This window comes from Sminthopsis crassicaudata, chromosome 1, assembly GCF_048593235.1.
Source record: "Sminthopsis crassicaudata isolate SCR6 chromosome 1, ASM4859323v1, whole genome shotgun sequence".
Lineage (NCBI taxonomy): Eukaryota > Metazoa > Chordata > Mammalia > Dasyuromorphia > Dasyuridae > Sminthopsis > Sminthopsis crassicaudata.
The window spans coordinates 705,762,609-705,782,420 of NC_133617.1; the positions used below are offsets into that span (position 1 = coordinate 705,762,609).

At 37.0% G+C, this 19,812-nt stretch overlaps 1 protein-coding gene across 1 annotated transcript in view; it reads right to left on the minus strand.

Annotated features, from left to right (window-relative positions):
* The window catches only part of FANCD2 (FA complementation group D2), a 63,447-nt gene that overhangs the window by 27,352 nt on the left and 16,283 nt on the right, over positions 1–19,812 (minus strand). The window contains exons 14-26 of the mRNA XM_074283946.1: positions 19,527–19,562; positions 18,734–18,877; positions 16,482–16,616; positions 12,693–12,824; positions 11,664–11,774; positions 8,374–8,483; positions 5,625–5,682; positions 4,825–4,944; positions 4,535–4,611; positions 3,987–4,132; positions 3,299–3,396; positions 2,916–3,031; positions 1,606–1,715 (exon numbers count right to left, since the gene is read on the minus strand). Of these exons, the coding sequence (XP_074140047.1) occupies positions 4,009–4,132; positions 4,535–4,611; positions 4,825–4,944; positions 5,625–5,682; positions 8,374–8,483; positions 11,664–11,774; positions 12,693–12,824; positions 16,482–16,616; positions 18,734–18,877; positions 19,527–19,562 (1,047 nt within the window). The 3' untranslated portion in view covers positions 1,606–1,715; positions 2,916–3,031; positions 3,299–3,396; positions 3,987–4,008. The remainder of the gene's footprint in view (positions 1–1,605; positions 1,716–2,915; positions 3,032–3,298; positions 3,397–3,986; positions 4,133–4,534; positions 4,612–4,824; positions 4,945–5,624; positions 5,683–8,373; positions 8,484–11,663; positions 11,775–12,692; positions 12,825–16,481; positions 16,617–18,733; positions 18,878–19,526; positions 19,563–19,812) is intronic.

Consider the following 19,812-nt stretch of genomic DNA (forward strand, 5'->3'; position numbering starts at 1 on the left):
TCGTCTTCAATTCCACTTTATCTACTGATCTACAGTCTATAAACACACCTAGGTCTACTCAATGCTTAAAAAAAAATTAATCTCCCTTAACATTATCCTCCTAAAAATAATTTTTTTCCTACTCTCCCAGAGAAATCTATCTACTCTTTGCTTTCACTGTCTTTTCATTCATTCACCTCTTAGCTCTTTGGAAGTTGACTTCTAACTGCACCTTACCACTAAGTGGCTCTCTTCAGAATTATTCTTGATGACTGAAGCTGAAGCTCTTTTCTCACTCCACCTCTTCTTCACTGACATTTCTGGCCTGAGTCTTCTTGGAGAGTCTTGCCCAAACTGCAAGGTGCTCTCTAGCTCTTTTTCTCTACTTTTCTTTCGACTCCTTTCCTAGGTTTTCATCCAGATTCTGCTCTCTAATTACAGATGGACTTCAAGACTGTCCCAGGGCCTCTTTTCTTCTCTTTGGGGCCACATCAAAATCCACAGACCTAATTACCACATCTATGCAAATCTGCATATTGAGTTCTGGGTCCTCCTGAGGTCTAATTCTGCAAGGCAAAATGCCTATCAGACAGTTAGAATTGGCCATCTTGCAGGCATCTCCAAGTGAACGTACCCAAATCCAGAACTTCTGATTTTTTCCAACAAAATCATTCCTCCTCTGAACTTCCTGAAAATTCTGTTGAGGCTATCACCATACTTCTAGTCCCCTATATCTCTGCTCTCTTTGGCGCCTCACTCTCCATCATCCCATACAGCTAAGCACCTGCCAAAACTTAATACTTCTACTTCTGTAATGGCACTTGCATTTGTCCCCTTTCCTTTTTCATACCCTTGTCCAGGGTATGAGAAAAGGTCTTCTTCAGACCTTTTCAAAAACCTTGAGCCTGTCCTACTGCAATAACCTCCAAATTTGTCTGTCTCAAGTCTTTAAACTTCCAAAACTGTCTAAATGATTTTCCTAAAACACAGGTCTGACAATGTCATTTCCCTAATCAATAAATTTTAGTGGCTATCTATTAACCTCTGGGGTTAAGGAAAAAAACTCCTATGTTTGGCATTTTAAGCTTCACAATCCAGACCCAAACTACCTTCCCAGCTTTATTCTAATTTACTCTCTGATCCAATCTAATTGTCTTCCTTGCTTTTTTCTCATCCACGAAATACTTCACCTCCCATCTCCATATGTCGGCACAAGCTCTCCTGGCTTGAATAATCCCAATTGAAGTATCAATTCCTTGATTTCTTCCTGCTACTCATTCCTTCCTTCCCAACATAAGCATGTATATATATATATATATATATATATATATATATATATATATATATATATATATATATATATATATATATATATATAGTTTGCTTATGCTCTGACATGTATATGTTGTCTGCTCCAACAGAATGTAAGCTTTTGGAGAGTAGGGACTGTTTCATTTTGTCTTTTGTATTCCCAGCCCCCAGCAAAGTGCCTGGCTCTTAACATGTGCTTAATTTAAATCAAATGCTTGCTGACTAAGTGAAAGGCTAAATAAACTGATACCTGGATATAAGGGAACACAATTATCAGAAGAAAATGCAGAAAGGGTCCCCAAGCTAAGAAATCACCTGCCAAATAGTTCTCCAGCAGCGTCTGTAATTCTGTGATGTGGCGTAGGCGGATCAGCACTTTCCCCCTTCATCTCAGCTGACTTTTGTTGACAGAAGGCATTCACAATCTGAAAAAGTCCAGAAGACACCCTTTCCATGAGCTACATGGTAATAATGACTAATAATTATGCAAATTATTTACATTTACAAAGCCATTTACATAATTTATCTCATTTGAGTCTCACAATTCGGTGAAGTATGTGCTCTAGTCATTATTACATTCACTTCAGAGGTGGGAAAACTGAAGCCCAGAACAAAGAGTGACTTGTCTAGGGCCATAGACTTATTAAGCACTGGAGAGGAGATTAAAAATCAGAAATCTCTCAATTTCAGGCTCAGTGCTCTTTCCACTATCCCAACCTGCCTTTTAATAAGTAAACACTAACCAGGACCTTGAGAATTTCTTAGTTGTCATCTCCGACCATAAGCAGTTACTGAGCTGCTCAAGGTTGAGAAAGCCATGTGGACAGACAGATCTTCTTTGCATGGCATAGTAGATAGGACTAGATTTGGAATCAGAGAGACCTCAGTTCAAATCCTGTTTTAGATCTGGGCCTAATTTTCTCCTTCTATAAATTGAGGGATCTTGAAGATGATTTCTCAGGCCCCTCCTAAATCTAAATTTATGATCTAAGCATCCTATATTTCTCATGGCATAGCTACTTGTGTACTTCTTTTTATCCCTGCTCTATGACCAACTAGAAAATTCCTGAGGACAAGGACATTTCTCTCCTACATCACCTGTGTAATGACACGCATTCTAAATGCTGAAATGAAATGTTTTTTGAAAAAATGCTATGGACCCACCAGACAGAGAGTACAAACCAGGTGTGGTCACTGGCCAGTAATGTGGAAAGTCACTTCAATCCTTTCACCTATAAGACAGGGCTAAGAAAGCTTATGTCAAACCTCACAGAATTATGGAATCAAAGGAGAACAAATGTCAAGAGACTTTGGGAAGTAAGAAAAACACTGCACAATATTAACGGTTATTGCTGTTTATTAACAATAACTGTCCAAAATCTAAGGAACATAAAATGGAAATATTTCCCAGTCTCAGGGGCAAGGAATGGAGGCAGGTTAGGCAGAAAGCAAATGTGCTAACAGGCTACCTCCTGGAGTATCTTACAGGGCTGTAAGTACAAATACAATTATTAAACACCTGGAGGCAGAGCACAGAACTTGCTATTGGGAAAGTAAAAAGTTTAGATCAGAGAGATTTTGCCTTCCAAGATCTTTTTCATCCTCCTCAGTAATTGTGTGCCTACCTCCCGGAACCAGTTAATAACAAGGAACAAGAGTGAGCATCTAAAGGAACGCTCTTGTACAGACAGGGATCCTAGCTTCTCTCCAAGGTCCAGGTCAGTGAGATATAAAGGACAATCTGAAAGAGAAGAAAAAAAAGTTTCTCCTTTCCTTCAATTCAAACTAAAAGATCCAGACAGTGCTACCATCAGGAGCCAATCCAATTTCTTACTTGCTACCTTTCCTCACTCTTGCCAAAATTACCTCCCTTTCATCTCAAGAATAATTCTCTTTTTCATAGCAAAGTGGCTTTGTTACCATGCAAGGGATGTCCCTCTCCTCTGCAATCTACCAAAAAGATCAATGCAGCTTAAAGAAAAGCAGGACCCAAGGCTTTCTTGTGTACCTAAGAGACCATCAATCTCCTCCAAATCTCCATGTTGTTTCTCCACACACAGTCTCAATAACCGGAAATAGGGTGATAGGCACACTGGAGACACTAACCTAGAAAAAAGAGCAAAGACTTTTCAGTTTCATTTTATAATTTCATTAAGAAGTCCAAACACTAGTAACAAGGATTTTTACAAGAGAAAGCCAACTAATCTTAGGGACTGAAGACCAGGTAAAAAGTATAGGCTTAGCAAATATTGGTGGTCTCACTGAAAGTAAAGGATGACAACAGAAAGTTCAAAGGAAAAAGGGAAAGGAACAGGTAAGGACTGACTAAAGAAAACTGCACATAATGTTCTGCTTGGTGAGAGAAACAGTCTCCGGATAAGGAACAAAGAAAATTCCCATTTCTTCCATCCTTTCCACTGCTACAAATCTAGGAGAATCTTTCCTGCTCAAAAGTCTAAGGACTTTCAAGAATTATGGGCTTTCCAATGTACATTAAAGACATAAACAGGGAGGCAGCTAGGTGGCACAGTGGATAGAGCACCAGCTCTAAAGTCAGGAAGACCTGAGTTCAAATCTGACCTTAGATACTTAACACTTTCTAGCTGTGTGACCCTGGGCAAGTCACTTAACCCCAATTGCCTCAGGGGAAAAAAAAGACATAAACAGGGCTTTGGAAAATGAGAAACTTCACTAACTTTTGGTCTTTGTCATGAAAAGTCATTGCACCCATATCGCTCTCAAGATTCTGATGCAGGAGAAGTGGCAGAAGATTGATGGCAATTCCATCTTGACTTTCATCTTCATCCAGGCCATACAAGGCTTTGACCGGAAGGGATAATCACTGCAGAGAAAAGAACCACTTTACGTTCTCAAAATCAGGTAGTAGCTGAGTTGGTAGGAAAGGATCACATAAAGTCAATGAGCCAATACTCCTCTGATTTGAGAGGAGAAGGAAATGACATAGGAAACCCCTGTCTGACCAAGAAGAAAACCAACACCACTGTGGGAGACTCTTTGTTACTTAAGATGCCAGCTTGGGGAATGGAAGGAAATTAATCAGGGTATTGATTTTTAAGAAGATATTCTAAAAATCCCGCAGTTCTCATAAACCACCAAATCCCAGATATTTGGCACCAATAATTGGGAGGGGGGGGGGGCCAGAAATAATGTGAGGGATAGAAAATGAAGGGGAGAAAAATCTCACAAGAAAATAAAACCAAGCCAGGGGACAGAGAGCACTTACCTAACCTTTGGAAGAGCAGAAAGGTCCACCACAAATGCATCCTGGAAGTCATTGCATATGGTCTGTTCAATCCACTCCTTCACAAGACAAAGAAGCAGGAGGTTTGGATAATAGGCCACAAGAAATGGCACAACTGCGGGCTGAGCTCAGATACACCTCATTTCTTTCCATCTCTGTCCCACTTCAATAGCCCCCTCTAATCTCCTGATCAGCAAACCTAAAGGACCCACAGTTAGAGAGTCAGCCTCATGAACCATTTGCTTGAAGTGATGCAGAAACCTTGGCCATACCAGAGTTTTTGGAGGCAATTTTCCTTTTGCAATGAGGCTGGCAAATTCATCATAATACAGCGCAGAGGCCTGGGGAGACTGTTCACTGCAAGAGTGCACCAGTTGTAATAAAGAGGTCATCTATGGAGTGGGAAAAAACCAAAACCTGCCTGAGTACACGTGAAAAAAACAATCACAACAACATAACCACTCCCCCCAATATCCTCTTATCCTCCCTGACCAAGTCCTTGTCCCAAGTCCTCCCAGTGAAGCATTGTGGGAGTCCTCAGTCACATTTCCTTCCAAAACTATCAACATCTTCTCATAAGGAAAACCCCTTGCTCTGGTCAAGATTTTTTTTCATTTCAAACTAACTCCACAGAGCTGGTAAATGATGACTGAATTAAAGACTGAGACTTGGAAAGGACCTTGGAAACCATAAGGTTCAAATACTTCATTTCAAAGATTGCTCAGAGATCATACAGGGACTAAGTGTCAGAGACAGGATTTGAACCGGAGTCTCCTAACCCAAGACTCTGCTGCTCCTGAAAAAGACCTCCTTATGTACATTTGGAGTCAGTTAACAACCCATCCCTATCCCTATAACAGCCTCACTTGCAAAGCTCTTTGTTCCCTCATTTCCAGCAGTCCCAGAAAAATAATGTACTTTTTCAAAGGTTGATAATGGACAAAATAATGTAAATTCATGTACTTGGGAAACTTGGTGAGAAGAATCCACTCTTCCCTCTTTCCCTGATTTAGCTGTGAAGGAACCATCAAGCATCCACTTATGCCTTGTTATAAACAAATAGATCACTTACCTGTTTGCAGCGCTCACTGCTCAGTTCTGCTCCATCTGAGGTGGGGCCAGAAGCATCACTTTGGAAAACAATAAATAACCTCATTTCTTGTTTTTCCATTCAGTTAAACCAACATTCATTAAGTAACTTCTATCTTCAAGTCTCTACTAAGGTTCTGTTCTGACAGAGGTTGAAAACTTTAAGGGTGGGGTTTAGCAATAGTTGTTTTCTATTGTATGAGGACCGATCATTAAATTTGAAGAGATAAATTATTAATAAAAATGACTTCACAACATATAGGAGTTGCTATCTGCTTTGATAGAGAGAATACCAAAGCCAATAAAGTTATATATCTCCTAAAGATATTTCTACGATTGTTGGTACTTCCTGTGGATGCAAGGATTTAAAAAATAAAAAATAGTTCATGGAACCTATACAAAAATTGATCTTTAATTACAACATAAAAAACCTTTAAATTGTATGCATTAATGCATGTCTAACCTTAAAGAGTTTACAGTCCAATAAGGATATCAGACATAAGAAAAATAGTGATGACACAGGTTAGAATGGAATAACATACATAGGAAAGTTCAAACAGAAAAGTATCAGAACTTGTAGTAAGAATTGTTACTTTTATCTGAGAAGAAAGGGAAGAAGGGTTTAGCCTACCTGAAAGGAAGAGAAGGATTTCAGCAGGTAGTGATTTAGACAAGGGAGATGGCATGGGCAAATGCAAAGAGGTTAGAGGGAAAGAAAAGACTGAGATTAGATTGATGCAAAATTCATTTGTCTAGCAAGTAAAATATATGATGATAAATTGTGTGAAATGAGGCTGAAAAACTAGATGTAAATCAGATTTCAGAAGACCTTCAATGCCAGGTTAAGGTTTCTATATTTTACTTGGATGGCAAAAGGAAGCCACAGAATGTTTTAAAGATGGAAATAAGCTGGTCAGACCCATGCCACTGAATGATTACTTTGATAAAAATGTGAAGGACAGTGCAGAGAGCAGAGATGGGAAATAAATAGGGAAATCAATTAAGAGCTAATTCTAACAGATGACATCTATCCAGGTCCTACACAAGGGCAGCTAAAACAGGAATGGAAAAAAAAAAAACAACACAAATATTGTAGAGATAGAACCAAAAAACTTGACAGCTTGTTGGATATGGGGGTGAGGAAATGTCTCCAAGTGCCCCCGGGGTATGTGCCACAATATCAGTGAAAACAGGGAAGTTAAAGCAGTGAAGATTTTGGCAGAAAGACAGTGAACTCAATTACACAAATGTGATGGAGACTATTTTGCCACAAATGATTCAATGAGACCCATTCTTCTCTGAGAGGGATAAAGATGCAGGCAAAGGCTCATGGGAGCTATATTCAACACTAGCTATTGCACTGAAAATTTTTATCAAGATAAGTCCACCAATAGCTCCTAACCAAAGAATATCATGAAGAATAAATAAAAGAATTATTACTTCTTTAATTCTTTTAAGGTTTATAAAATGTTTTCCCAACAAAAATCCTATACTTTATATAGGCTGCACTATTGTGAATATTTACTCTTACATAAGAGAATCTGAGGTAAAATGATTAAGTGACTTCACAGTCACAGAGCTAACAAATGGCCACACTAAGATTTAAATGCAGTGCTCCTAAATCCAAGTCTTTCCACTACAGTCTCAGAGATTCCAAAAATATCTTCTCTTCTGAGTTCTTAGAAATATCCTGACAAAGTAATTCCAAGGAGAAGTCACCATGCCCCAAGCTCATCACCTTGGTGCCCCAGTTCCTTTGTTGCCATTTGAAATAGTCCAGAACCTGGAAGCCCAATTTTATAAATACAGCATCAATGGAATAACAACCACAACGTCACAGACAAGACAAAAACAGCATTGCAAAAATGACAGTTCTTATGCTGAAGAAGGAAAAAAAAGGTGAGATGCTGGGAAAAGAACAGCAAAACATAAAAGGCTGTTGAGCTGTGAAAATTTTCTGGGGGGGGGGACCTAAACCCCATACAATCTTCAAAATAACTATACAATTTCTGTATACATAGCTTCCAAGTCTGAATTTCCAATTTATGAGTCACTTTGCATAAATTAGAATTTACTGCTTGGTTTTATAAATTCATTTAATAAAGGGGAAAATGAGCTGCTGATTTCCTTCTATTTGTACATAAGTTAAGGCCTCCCCAAGGGTAAGTTTTCTTTAGAGCTTGTTTTTATCATACCATGAATATGTTTATAAGAGCTATAACTAGTAACAAACTCTTGCTTATTTAGCAAGTTAAACAAATTGAACTTTTTCTCTTATTTATAAAAACAGTGAAATATATCATTGACAGATCTGTACAAAATTAAAACAAGAATTAGACTTTGGGTAGGCCAGTGTGGGGAGGTGAGCATCATTACTATCACTCATAGTATCTTTAGAGGCAGGAAATATAGAACTTGGAATCTTAAAATTAAAAGGGACCTTACATTTAGTCCAACCATTCATTTAATGGAGTTTAAGTGATCTTCCCAGTCATACAGCTAATTGGTTTCAGAATTAAACTTAGAACCAATATTCTCCTGACTCTTAGTTTACTACACAATGCTCTCTTTAATGTGGGTTACAGTTCTCCTTATGCCACTCACTAGCTCTGCCTAAAAACAGAAAGGTGGGTCAGATGATCTCAAGGTCCTCACCAATTCTATGATCCTATGACTATAAGGACAATTCCTAACTTACATCTTTGAGAAGCACAAACTCAGTCTGTTCTCACCTGTCTGCTGCCATACTACCCACCATGGTGATGGCACCAATAATCCCAATTAATTTGTATTTGAATACAGTACTAGAAAGCTGCTTTCGAATCACCAGGTACATGTCATCCTGCAAAGGATACAGAAAAATAAAGAAATAGTTAGTTATCCTTATTAAGCTATTAACATGTTTTCCAATCTATAAGTGAACAAGGAAAATTAAAATAACTTCTTCATTCATATGTAGATATACATACATGTGCATAAACCCAAACATAATTTTTCTTTTTGGGGGGGTGCTGGGGCAATTGAGGTTAAGTGACTTGCCCAGGATCACACACCTAGGGAGTGTTAAGTATCTCAGGCAAGATTTGAACTCAGGTCCTCCTGATTTCAGTGCCTATCCACTATGCCATCTAGCTTCCCCAAATACATAATTTTTCTTTTTTTATTTTAAATTTCTTTTTTTTTTTTTTTTAAGCTTTTTATTTACAAAACATATGCATGGGTAATTTTTCAACAGTGACTCTTGCAAAACCTTCTGTTCCAAATTTTCCCCTCCTTCCCCCCACTCCCCACCTAGATGGCAGGTACTCCAATACATAACATGTGATTTTTCCAAAGAAAATTATCTATCGGTCTATTTCATGTTCCTGGACTCCATGTGGTTAGAATTAATAGAAAGGCTCATGTAGTGTGACATAATCTGTAGCATCCCAGACCAATCTAGGAAAGATTACTGTAATTCCTACTTTATGTTATTTATCTTTGCACATGTTGCTTGATTTTAATCATGTTTTTCATAAATGTAGTTTCTTCAAATTTCCTGAGCTCTATAAAGCATTTTGAGGAGTTCCAAGAAAGAAAGCATGGTCATGGGAATCATATTTGACTTCTGTTTACTGAATCACTTCCAGCTTCTCTCTCAACACTGCAACTCTTATATAGTTCCTATATGATGAGCAATGTAGAAAGATTCCTTATTCCTAAAGGCTTCAAAATCACTGCCCTAAAGAAATATACAAGAAAGTTTGTCTTCTTGTTTGATTTGTCTGCTATATAAAAATAAAAAGTATTGATAAAATTTAAATTTTTTAAATTAAAAAAAACAAAAATAAGCCAAAACAATACCCCCAAAAAAACCTAAGTAAGAAAGCCTAATGCCGAGGGAAAGGGAAACTGACACTTTCTGACTGGGTACTAGATAGGTTGTTCTTAGCCTTAAGAGACATGTCTTCAGAGAAATACTTAAGAAAATATAAGGCGTAAAATCTTAAAAGGAAAGCCTATTCACAATTCTACAAATAGCAGTACTGAAAAATACTTCAGTAGAAATACAATGAAGTTATTTGTTATTCAAAGCTAAAATCTATAGTAACTTGATCCTAGGAATTTTGGATTCTAATATAATCTGCTCATCCATTTCAACATTTATTAATTCAACAAATATTTATCAAATATATATTAAGTAAGAACAAAAAGCACTGTGCAAAGTGCTTTTGAAGATGCAAAGAAGAATATAAGACATAGTCCCTTATCCTCACAGAACTTATAGGGAAACTTTCCTTACATATAGAAAGGAAGAGAAAATGTGTATAAATCATTTAAAAAGGCAGTAGTTGAAGCATTCTAATATGATTAGATTGGTACAAAGGCCTGTGGGGGTTGACTAAAATTTACTTCTGGATAGGAGGAAGAAACTCAAGAAAGGCTTCAAGGCAGGGATTTCTATCTGAGCTTAGCCTTGAAGAACAGGCAAACGTTCAGTTGATGAAGGTTAGAGAATGGCTTTCTTGGTGGAGAATACCATGACAAACAGAAGAATGTGTTCAAGGAGCCTTGAGTTTAGTACAAGTTATCTGGAGCACAGAGTGGAACAGTGGAAGAAAAGTGAGATTGAAAAGGAAGGAGGGAATAAAACAAAAGCATCTAAATGCCAGGGGGAAGAGTTTGGACTTGGTAAATAATAAGGAGTCATGGAAAAGTATTTAAGCTGTGTCAGGTGTAATATAATCAAGCTGTTTTTTAGGAAAATTAATCCAAACTCATTAGGTAAGAGGAACTAGACTATCTCTTGAAAGATAGATCTCCAAAGATGATCATAGTCTTGCTTCAGTGATATATATGGCAAATGTGTGACCCTGAGTTGACAAAAGTTATGTCAGTGAAGTACAAGCTCTAGTAGGATCTACCATATTGGAAAGACTTTACATAAAGTCATGGTGACAGACTGTCTCCTTTGTGACAATCAACTTAGCTAAGTAAAAGAAACTCATTCCCCCAGGCTAGCTATTTTGTCATTAATTCTTTGGCCTTCATAACCCATGAGAAAGAAAAATAAAAATGGCCCTTGGCAGTATATGGTGCCGTTTGTTTCTGCAGTGGTATAGTGGCAGAGAGTGCTAAAAATTTTTTTTAAAAAGTCTATGACCACAAATTTAACTGTTAGTATGTTAAATTTAAAAGCCTGTACTGTCTTGTCCAAGGAGTAATGACCCTAATCAGTTCACGTGATTTAATGATCTTTAAGTTGATTTAGATCTACACATTCAGCCCTCATCTTTCTCAAGTATCACAAACTGCCTGATGGCCTATTTTGAACTCAGTCCCATCTGTAAGCAATCTATACAAGATAATAGTTAAACCTATGGGAATCAAGAAAAAGAGAGAAAGAGAGACACACATAAGGAGGAAGGGAGGGACAGAGAGAGACACAGAGATAGAGAGACATTGACAAAGAGACACAGAAAGAAAGACAAAAACAGAAAGACAGATACAAGAGAGAAAGGAGAGAAAGGGAGAAAAAGGGAGAGGGAGAGAGGGAAGAAAGGAAAGAGGGAGGGAGGAAAGAAGAGAGAGAGAGAGAGAGAGAGAGAGAGAGAACACGAGAACATACCGAAGGTGAAAAGGAGAGGGCTAAGCTTAGAACCTTGGGGAACGCTTACATTGGGAAGTATTTTGTGGATAATGAATCAGCAAATGAGACTGAGGAATGGCAAGAAAGGCAAAAAGAGACTAGTGTCATAAAAGCCCAGAAAAGAGAGTGGGTTAATGGTCCCTAATGCGGCAGAAAAGATGACGACAGACAAAAAGGACATCAGGTTTGACCATTAAGGAACTACTTCTAATTTGGGGGAAAGGATTTTCAATTTTCAGTTGAAAGAAGAGATTGGAAGTCGGAGAGCAATGCTTGAGAGGAGGGAAGTTGAGACGGTTTATAGGGATGGCTTTTTTTTTTTTCAGAGAATTTGGCTGGAAAATGGAGGAGAGATACAGGATGACAGCTTTCTCCCACTATGTTGCCTCTTACCTGAATATGGCTGCTGTCTTCATGTCCTTTGCTAAAAGCCAGTGTACTAAGAATATGGAACAGTTTTCGTATTTGAGAAGGGGCCAAATTATCCAGGTAATCCAGAATGCCCTGTGAAGGAGAAAAGCCAGAGTAATCAGACCATGATGTACAGGAATTACCACTTTCTAAAGATCAAGGTGGATCAGCTGCCTATGAGATACAGTAGAAAAACCCTGGATTTGGAGTCACACCATTCTTATTTTTAGCTGTTACCACCTGTTTGTCCATAGACAAATCACTTCTACTCTCTGGGCCTCAGTTTGCTAATCTGTGAAAGAAAGGAATTGGACTATATCATCTTGAAATCTTATTAGCCAATGGTTAAATACACACATATATGTGCATATATATGTGTGTGTGCATGTACAGACACCTAATCATACATGGGTTCCTAAGACAGTGCAAGAAGTTCCAGTCATAACAGTTGATGGTATAGATTTAATCTCAGATGGTCACTTGGGATTGGGGATTTAATTGAAGACCTCAAGCCACTGATTAACCATGAGGAAAAACTGTTTTTCACTGTAAATCAAGCACAGCCTCTAACCCCATTCCCACCTAGTTTGGCTCACAGTTCAGTCTGCAGCTATTCTGAAAGGCTTATTCTGTTGCTTCGTGCATGTGTTCTACCTCCTCAAGTAGATAATTGGATATAGCTCAAGAAGTGGAAGGAAATTCCATGATTTGACCAAGGTCATACAGGTAGTCAGTGGCAATTGCCCCTCAAACTCTCAGGTCTTGAGACTCCAAATTCAGAGTTCTTCTCACACATAGCATTCTTCCCCTGAGCATAAACACTTAGTCTTACTATATAACAGCTATGTGACTATGGGGAAACAGCTTTATGTTTTCACTATCACCCCCATTCCCCAAAATACTCTGCACACAAGAGAAGGCAGTAAAAAATGCACTTAAACTAAAAGACAAGTCCTCTCAAAAATGTGCAGGGCTGAAGTATATTCCAGCACTCAGTGGAGAGAAAAGCACCTTCACAAAGACAGCATACAGTCTCACAGCAGACAGATTGAGAACCACCAGCTCTGAGAGCACCTCTAGAGCAATATCAACTTCAGCATCATTCCCGCTGCAGACATGGGTCACTAAAGCGCCAATTACTTCCTGCCAGTAGAAATGCAATTAAGAAAAGGTGAAACAAAAAATACCATACAGTGATCCTGTACCTATCTCTTCTCCAATTTATGTTTTCTAAGCCCCAGACTCTGTACCTAATGTGTCTCAGCTGGCCACATTATTTTTATTTTTTATTTTAAAATACCTTTTCATTCTCACTCTTTTTGTTGTTTGCTTGCATGTTATTTTCTTCATCATTTTCTTTTCTGCTTTGATTTGATTTTTCTTGTACAGCAAGATAATTGTATAAATATGTATGCATTTATTAGATTTAACATATATTTCTACCAAGCTTAACATTTATTGGACTACTTGCCATCTAGGGGAGAGGGGTGGGAGAAATGGGGGGGAAAACTGGAACACAAGGTTTTGCAAGGGTTCATGTGGAATTATCTTGTATTTTGAAAAATAAAAAGCTTTAATGAAAAATAATAGCTTTTCATTTTCAAAATATATGCAAAGATAATTTTCAACATTCACCCTTGCAAAATCTTGTGTTCTAAATTTTTTCCTTCCTTTATCCCACGCTCTCCCCTAGACAGTAAATAATCCAATATATGTTAAACATGTACAATTCTTCTATACATATTTCCACAATTATGTTGTACAAGAAAAATCTGATCAAAAAGGAAAAAAATGAGACAGAAAACAAAATAAGCCAACAACAATAAAAAGTGAAAATACTATACTGTGAGCCATTCAGTCCTCACAGTCCTCTCTTTGGATATTCAACATGATTTTTCTAGTACCATTTTTCATAATCTCTCCCTAAAGCTAAACTTTCACTTCACGATTCATGTTCATGGAAGGGAGTTTTGGAAAGTTACTTAACCCGAGATCCATGAGCTTAAAAATTGGAAACTATGCTTTAATGTAATTGGTTTACTTTGTAAAGTTAAGCATTTAAGAATATCATTCTGAGAAAGGGTCCAGAGCCTTCGCCAGATTAAACAGGGGTCAAAGCACAAAAAGATGAAGAAGCTTGATCTTACACTTCATTCTTTTTTTTTTTTTTTTTAATTACAGCTTTTTATTGACAAAACATATGCCTGGGTAATTTTTCAGCATTGACCCTTGCAAAAACTTCTGATCCAACTTTTCCCCTCTTTCCCTCCACCCCCTCCCCTAGATGGCAGGAATTCCCATACATGTTAAATATGTTACAGTGTATGTCAAATATAATATATGTATACATATTTATATAGTTATCTTGCTGCACCAGAAAAATCGGATTTAGAAAGGTAAAAATAACCTGAGAAGAAAAACAAAAATGTAAGCAAACAATAAGAAAAAGAGTGTAAATGCTATGTTGTGGTTCACACTCATTTCTTTCACAGGGTGTAGCTGGTTCTGTTCATTACTGATCAATTGGAACTTATTGATTCCTCTCATTATTGAAGAGAGCCACATCCATCAGAATTGATCCTCACATAATACTGCTGTTGAAGTATATAATGATCTCCTGATTCTACTCATTTCACTTAGTATCAGTTCATGTAAGTCTATCCAAGCCTCTCTGTATTCATCCTGCTGTCATTTCTTACAGAACAATAATATTCCATAACATTCATATACCACAATTTATTCAACCATTCTCCAATTGATGGACATCCATTCAATTTTCAGTCTATCAGTTGGGGAATGGCTGAATAAGTCATGATATATGAATGTTATTGACTATTATTGTTCTATAAGAAACGATCAGCAGGTAGATTTCAGAAAGGTTTGAAGAGTCTTATACAACCTGATGCTAAGGTATGTTGAAAATTATTTTTGCATGTATTTTGAAAATAAAAACCTATTATTAAAACTTTTTTTTAAAAAAGCTTGAGGCCATGGACCCACACTTAACACCACATACCAAGATAAAATCAAAATGGGTCCATGATTTAGGCATAAAGAACGAGATCATAAATAAATTAGAGGAACATAGGATAGTTTACCTCTCAGACTTGTGGAGGAGGAAGGAATTTGTGATCAAAGGAGAACTAGAGATCATTATTGATCACAAAAAAGAAAATTTTGATTACATCAAATTAAAAAGCTTCTGTACAAATAAAACTAATGTAAACAAGATTAAAAGGGAAGCAATAAACTGGGAAAACATTTTTACAGTTAAAGGTTCTGATAAAGGCATCATCTCCAAAATATATAGAGAACTGACTCTAATTTATAAGAAATCAAGCCATTCTCCAATTGATAAATGGTCAAAGGATATGAACAATTTTCAGATGATAAAATTGAAACTATTTCCACTCATATGAAAGTGTTCCAAATTACTATTGGTCAGAGAAATGCAAATTAAGACAACTCTGAGATACCACTACACACCTGTCAGACTGGCTAAGATGACAGGAAAAAATAATGATGAATGTTGGAGGGGATGTGGGAAAACTGGGACACTGATGCATTGTTGGTGGAGTTGTGAAAGAATCTGGCCATTCTGGAGAGCAATCTGGAATTATGCCCAAAAAGTTATCAAACTGTGCATACCCTTTGATCCAGCAGTGCTACCACTGGACTTGTATCCCAAAGAAATACTAAAGAAGGGAAAGGGACCTGTATGTGCTAAAATGTTTGTGGCAGCCCTTTTTGTAGTGGCTAAAAACTGGAAAATGAATGGATGCCCATCAATTGGAGAATGGTTGGGTAAATTCTGGTATATGAATGTTATAGAATATTATTGGTCTGTAAGAAATGACCAGCAGGATGATTTCAGAAAGGCCTAGAGAGACTTACATAAACACTTCAACAATAATACTGTATGAGGATATATTCTGATGGAAGTGGATATCTTCAACAAAGAGAAGATCTAATTCAGATCCAATTGATCAATGATGGACAAAATCAGCTACACTCAGAGAAGGAACACTGGGAAATGAGTGTAAACTGTTTGCATTTTTGTTTTCCTACCCAAGTTATTTTTACCTTCTGAATCCAATTCTTTCTGTGCAACAAGAGAACTGTATGGTTCTGCACACGTATATTTTATCTAGGATATACTATAATATATTTAACATGTATGGGACTGCCTGTCATCTAGGTGAGGGGGTGGAGGGAAGGAGGGGAAAATTCGGAACAGAAGGGAGTGCAAGGGATAATGTGGTAAAAAAATTACCCATGCATATGTAATGTCAAAAAAAAAAAAAAGTTATAATATGTAAAATGTATGGGATTGACTGTCATCAAGGGGAGGGAGTAGAGAGAGGGAGGGGATAATCTGGAAAAATGAATACAAGGGATAATATTATATAAAAAAATTACTCATGCATATATACTGTGAAAAAAATTATAAATAAAAAAAAATGTTATAATTATAAAATTAATTTAAAAAATGATACAAAACTGGAAAAAAAAAGCTTGAGGCTCAATAAACATAATTAAAATTTGAAACTCTCTTTCTTCTTCTTATCACATTCTCCTTCTAAAATGATCTAATGATCCCTGCTCTACTGAGTCAAATTAAAAAAAAAAAAAAAAACAACCACCATATTTCAGTTCAGAAATTAACTGATGTTTATCATTGCAGCCAAGCTGAGAAATGTTGTGATAAAACTAATCAATCTAAATGCTAAATGTGAAACATAATTTTTACAAATAGAAGAATTCTAACCCATCCCCATTTTTCCCTGTGTTCCAGAATACCTGTTGATAATATGTGTCAAATGATACAAAGGCATATTTGTAAAGAAGGCTGCCAAAAGAAATCACACTTTGTTCTGTGGAGTGCAGCAAACTCTGAGCCAGTGACAAAATGGATGGAAAGACATCTCTGAGAACCTGAAAGAAACACAGTCAATGGCCCATGGAAAAGACATTCAACTTTTTGGAACTGAAAAATAGTTAACATTAAAATAGTGCTTAAAGAGTTACAAAATGCTTTAACATAAACTATTTATTTTGATTAAATAGTCAAAGATTTAGTAACATTATTTTCCCTTTTATACATGAAGAAAACAAAACTAAAAGAGGCTAAATGACCCATCTAAGGTAGAAAGATAGATGTGGGAATGTAAGGGCTCAATGCTAACTGTCTCAAGGCTACTCTAATTTTTATGACATCAGACATCATAATTTGCTCTTTTGGGTTTCTCTTCTCTGGACTCCAGATACTGCCTGCTTTTTATCAGAAGGGTCTCCACCATCAGGATGTTAAATCAATGTCTTCACCTATTCTGCTTGAAGATTTAAAATGAAACCAAATTTCATAAAGCTGCTTTAGCCTGAAAAGAACCAGGAAAGAACTGATGATTTTTTTCAAAAAATAAGGAATATCTTAATCAGAATTTCTAGGAAGTTGCATTGTTAATTTCATTCTCAAGACTGGCAAAATTCTTATTGATACTTAGAAAATTCAGTAAACATTTAATAATGGAAAGACTGTGAAAAAAAAATAGGCATAATGCATAGTATAAATGAGTCCAACTATTCTAAAAAAACCATTTGGAATAATGCTTAAAATTTAATGTCCATACTCTATGACTTAGAAATGTCACTGCCAGGCATATACTCCAAAGAGGACAAAAAAAAAGTTCCCATATTCACTAAAATACTCTCAGAATTACTTTTTTTGTTGGAATAAAGAAATAAGAACTAGATTCTGTGGTACAAAAATACAATAAAATAATTTGGGGCCATATGCAACTATCAAAATGACAAATGTAGAGAAGTACCAATCAATAAGCATATATTAAGTATCTATTCATGTTCCAATATGTACAAGAATACAAAGATAGAAATAAAACAGTTCCTGCAAGGAGTTTACATTATACTGGGGCAGACATATCCATATGAAATTATATACAAGGTAGATTGGGGGGGAAGGGGGTGGGGAGTAGGCACTATCAAGTGTGGGACATCAGGAAAACCTTCATGTAGAAACTTGTGCTGGAACTGAAATTTGAAGGAAGGGATTATAGAAAACACAGTGGAGGATGTAGCCAGTGCATAGATATGGAAAAGCTGTAAGGAAGCCAAAGGGCAGAAAGGGGAGGTAGAAACTGGTTAGTTTGGCTGACCCATTCTTTTTCTTTTTTTTGGAAAAGAAAGGCTCACTGGATAGAGGCAGAAAAAAAGAATAGATTCAGAATTGTAGGTGACCCAAAAACAAAAGCTATCGCTACAAGGTAGACTTTTTTAAATGGCACACTGCTTCTGAATAGAGATGTGACATAACTGGATCATTGTTTTAGGAATACTATCAATTTGGTAGCTGTCTGGAGATGACTGGGAAAAGAAGATCAGAGGCAAAGAGATCCATTAAAAAGTAGATAAGAAACGATGGGGTCCTGAAAAATGGAAGAAATTGAGTGAAGAGATGGGAACAGATGCAAGAAATGTTATGTCAGGAGAGATTCAACCAACTTGGCACCTAGTTGGATATGGGGGGATGAGAGAGAAGAAAGAATCAAGGATGATTCTAGGATAATGGCCCTGGGTCACAGGAAGAGTATTAGCACCATCAATAGAATAAGTTTAGAGGGACAGGTCTTACAGGTAGAAAGGCCTAGTAGACAGATAGTGATAAGTATTACATAAGCCAAAGAAGACAAGAGTTTCCAAGAAAAAAGCTGCAAAGATGTCAAACAGAATGAAGTCTACAAAGGACAGCTAAAACACATAAAGATCCTTATATTGGAGAGGAAGATTTCAGTTAAGTGATAGGATTGGAAGGCAGATTGTAAGTGGCTGGAACACAAGGGGGATAAGAAAAAAGAGGTAATGAATGCAGACAACTTTTTTTAGGAGTCTGGCTGGTAAAAGAAGCAGCATAGCACCATGCATTAGATATAATTTGAAGCCTCTGAGCAGAGGCTGGATGTGCTTGTACTTGTCAATATTATGACCAGGAGTTTGGTGGCCTCAAAAGTCCAACTCTACAAATGTCTGAAACTTACCGACATGTATGTGCAGAAGGTGCTCTGAAGTAGCTGCTCCAGGATGCAGCCCGACTGAACCTTGTTTCTCAGGACTCTCTCAATGTACTTCTTGCTTTGAGTGTTGACACTATAGATGATCAGAAGCATCAGCAGATCAAGAACCTTCCACAAGGAAAATGAAAGGAAAATAAATCAACTTGCAAAGAGCCAACAAAACAGCTAAACAGAAAGCCCAAAGAGCCTCAGAAGAGACACCTCTACTTTTAGTGTGCGAAAGGAGAATGAAGAACCAGCAAAGAAGACAAAACAGTCCAACAGGTAGGAAGAGAGGCAGCACGAAATTCTGGTTCTCTAAAGGAGCCAGAATTTTGAGAATTGGAGCAAGTCTGGGGTTAGTACAATTGGTTTTCTGGCAGTGACTGAACTTTTACTTCTACTTTGTCAGATCTCCATTTCTAGTGAAATAAAGAATGAAGAGCACAGAGAGTGGGCCAGTATATAAGAAGGAAGTTTAGAGACATGTCAGTTAAGTAAGAAATTTCTCCTTATCTTTGAGGGCAATAAGGAAGATTCATTTAGAATTTACAACTTTTACTTTTTGGTCAGTCAAGGTTCATTATAATTACAATGAACAAAAGAATGGAAGCACACCATCTGAGAGGTTACACCCCAGATGACCTGAAATAATCATTAATAAAGTGTCACTACAGAGTGGACACAAACCCCCAAAATGACTTTGTTTTTAAGAAAGGCTCAAATTATTCAAACCCAAAATGCATATGATTAGGGAATTATGGTACATAAATATCACCTTGTGGTCAGACACAGAATCAATGTTTTCAATTGCCTAGAGAAAGAACAAAAATAAAAGAGCATTTATAAGTAGAATGCAGCATCTTATTTTAGTTCAGTGTTCCCTCATAAACGCAGTTGACAGATAGTATCTTGGGTTGTTATTTATTTCTCTATATAGAGGTACTCTCTGCCCCAACTAGATTACAAAAGGTGCTGGCCCTAAGTTCAAATCAAGGCTCCAATTCTTCCTCACGGAGGAGCTTTAGGGATGTTCCTTAGCCTGTGTAATAGTGATAATAACA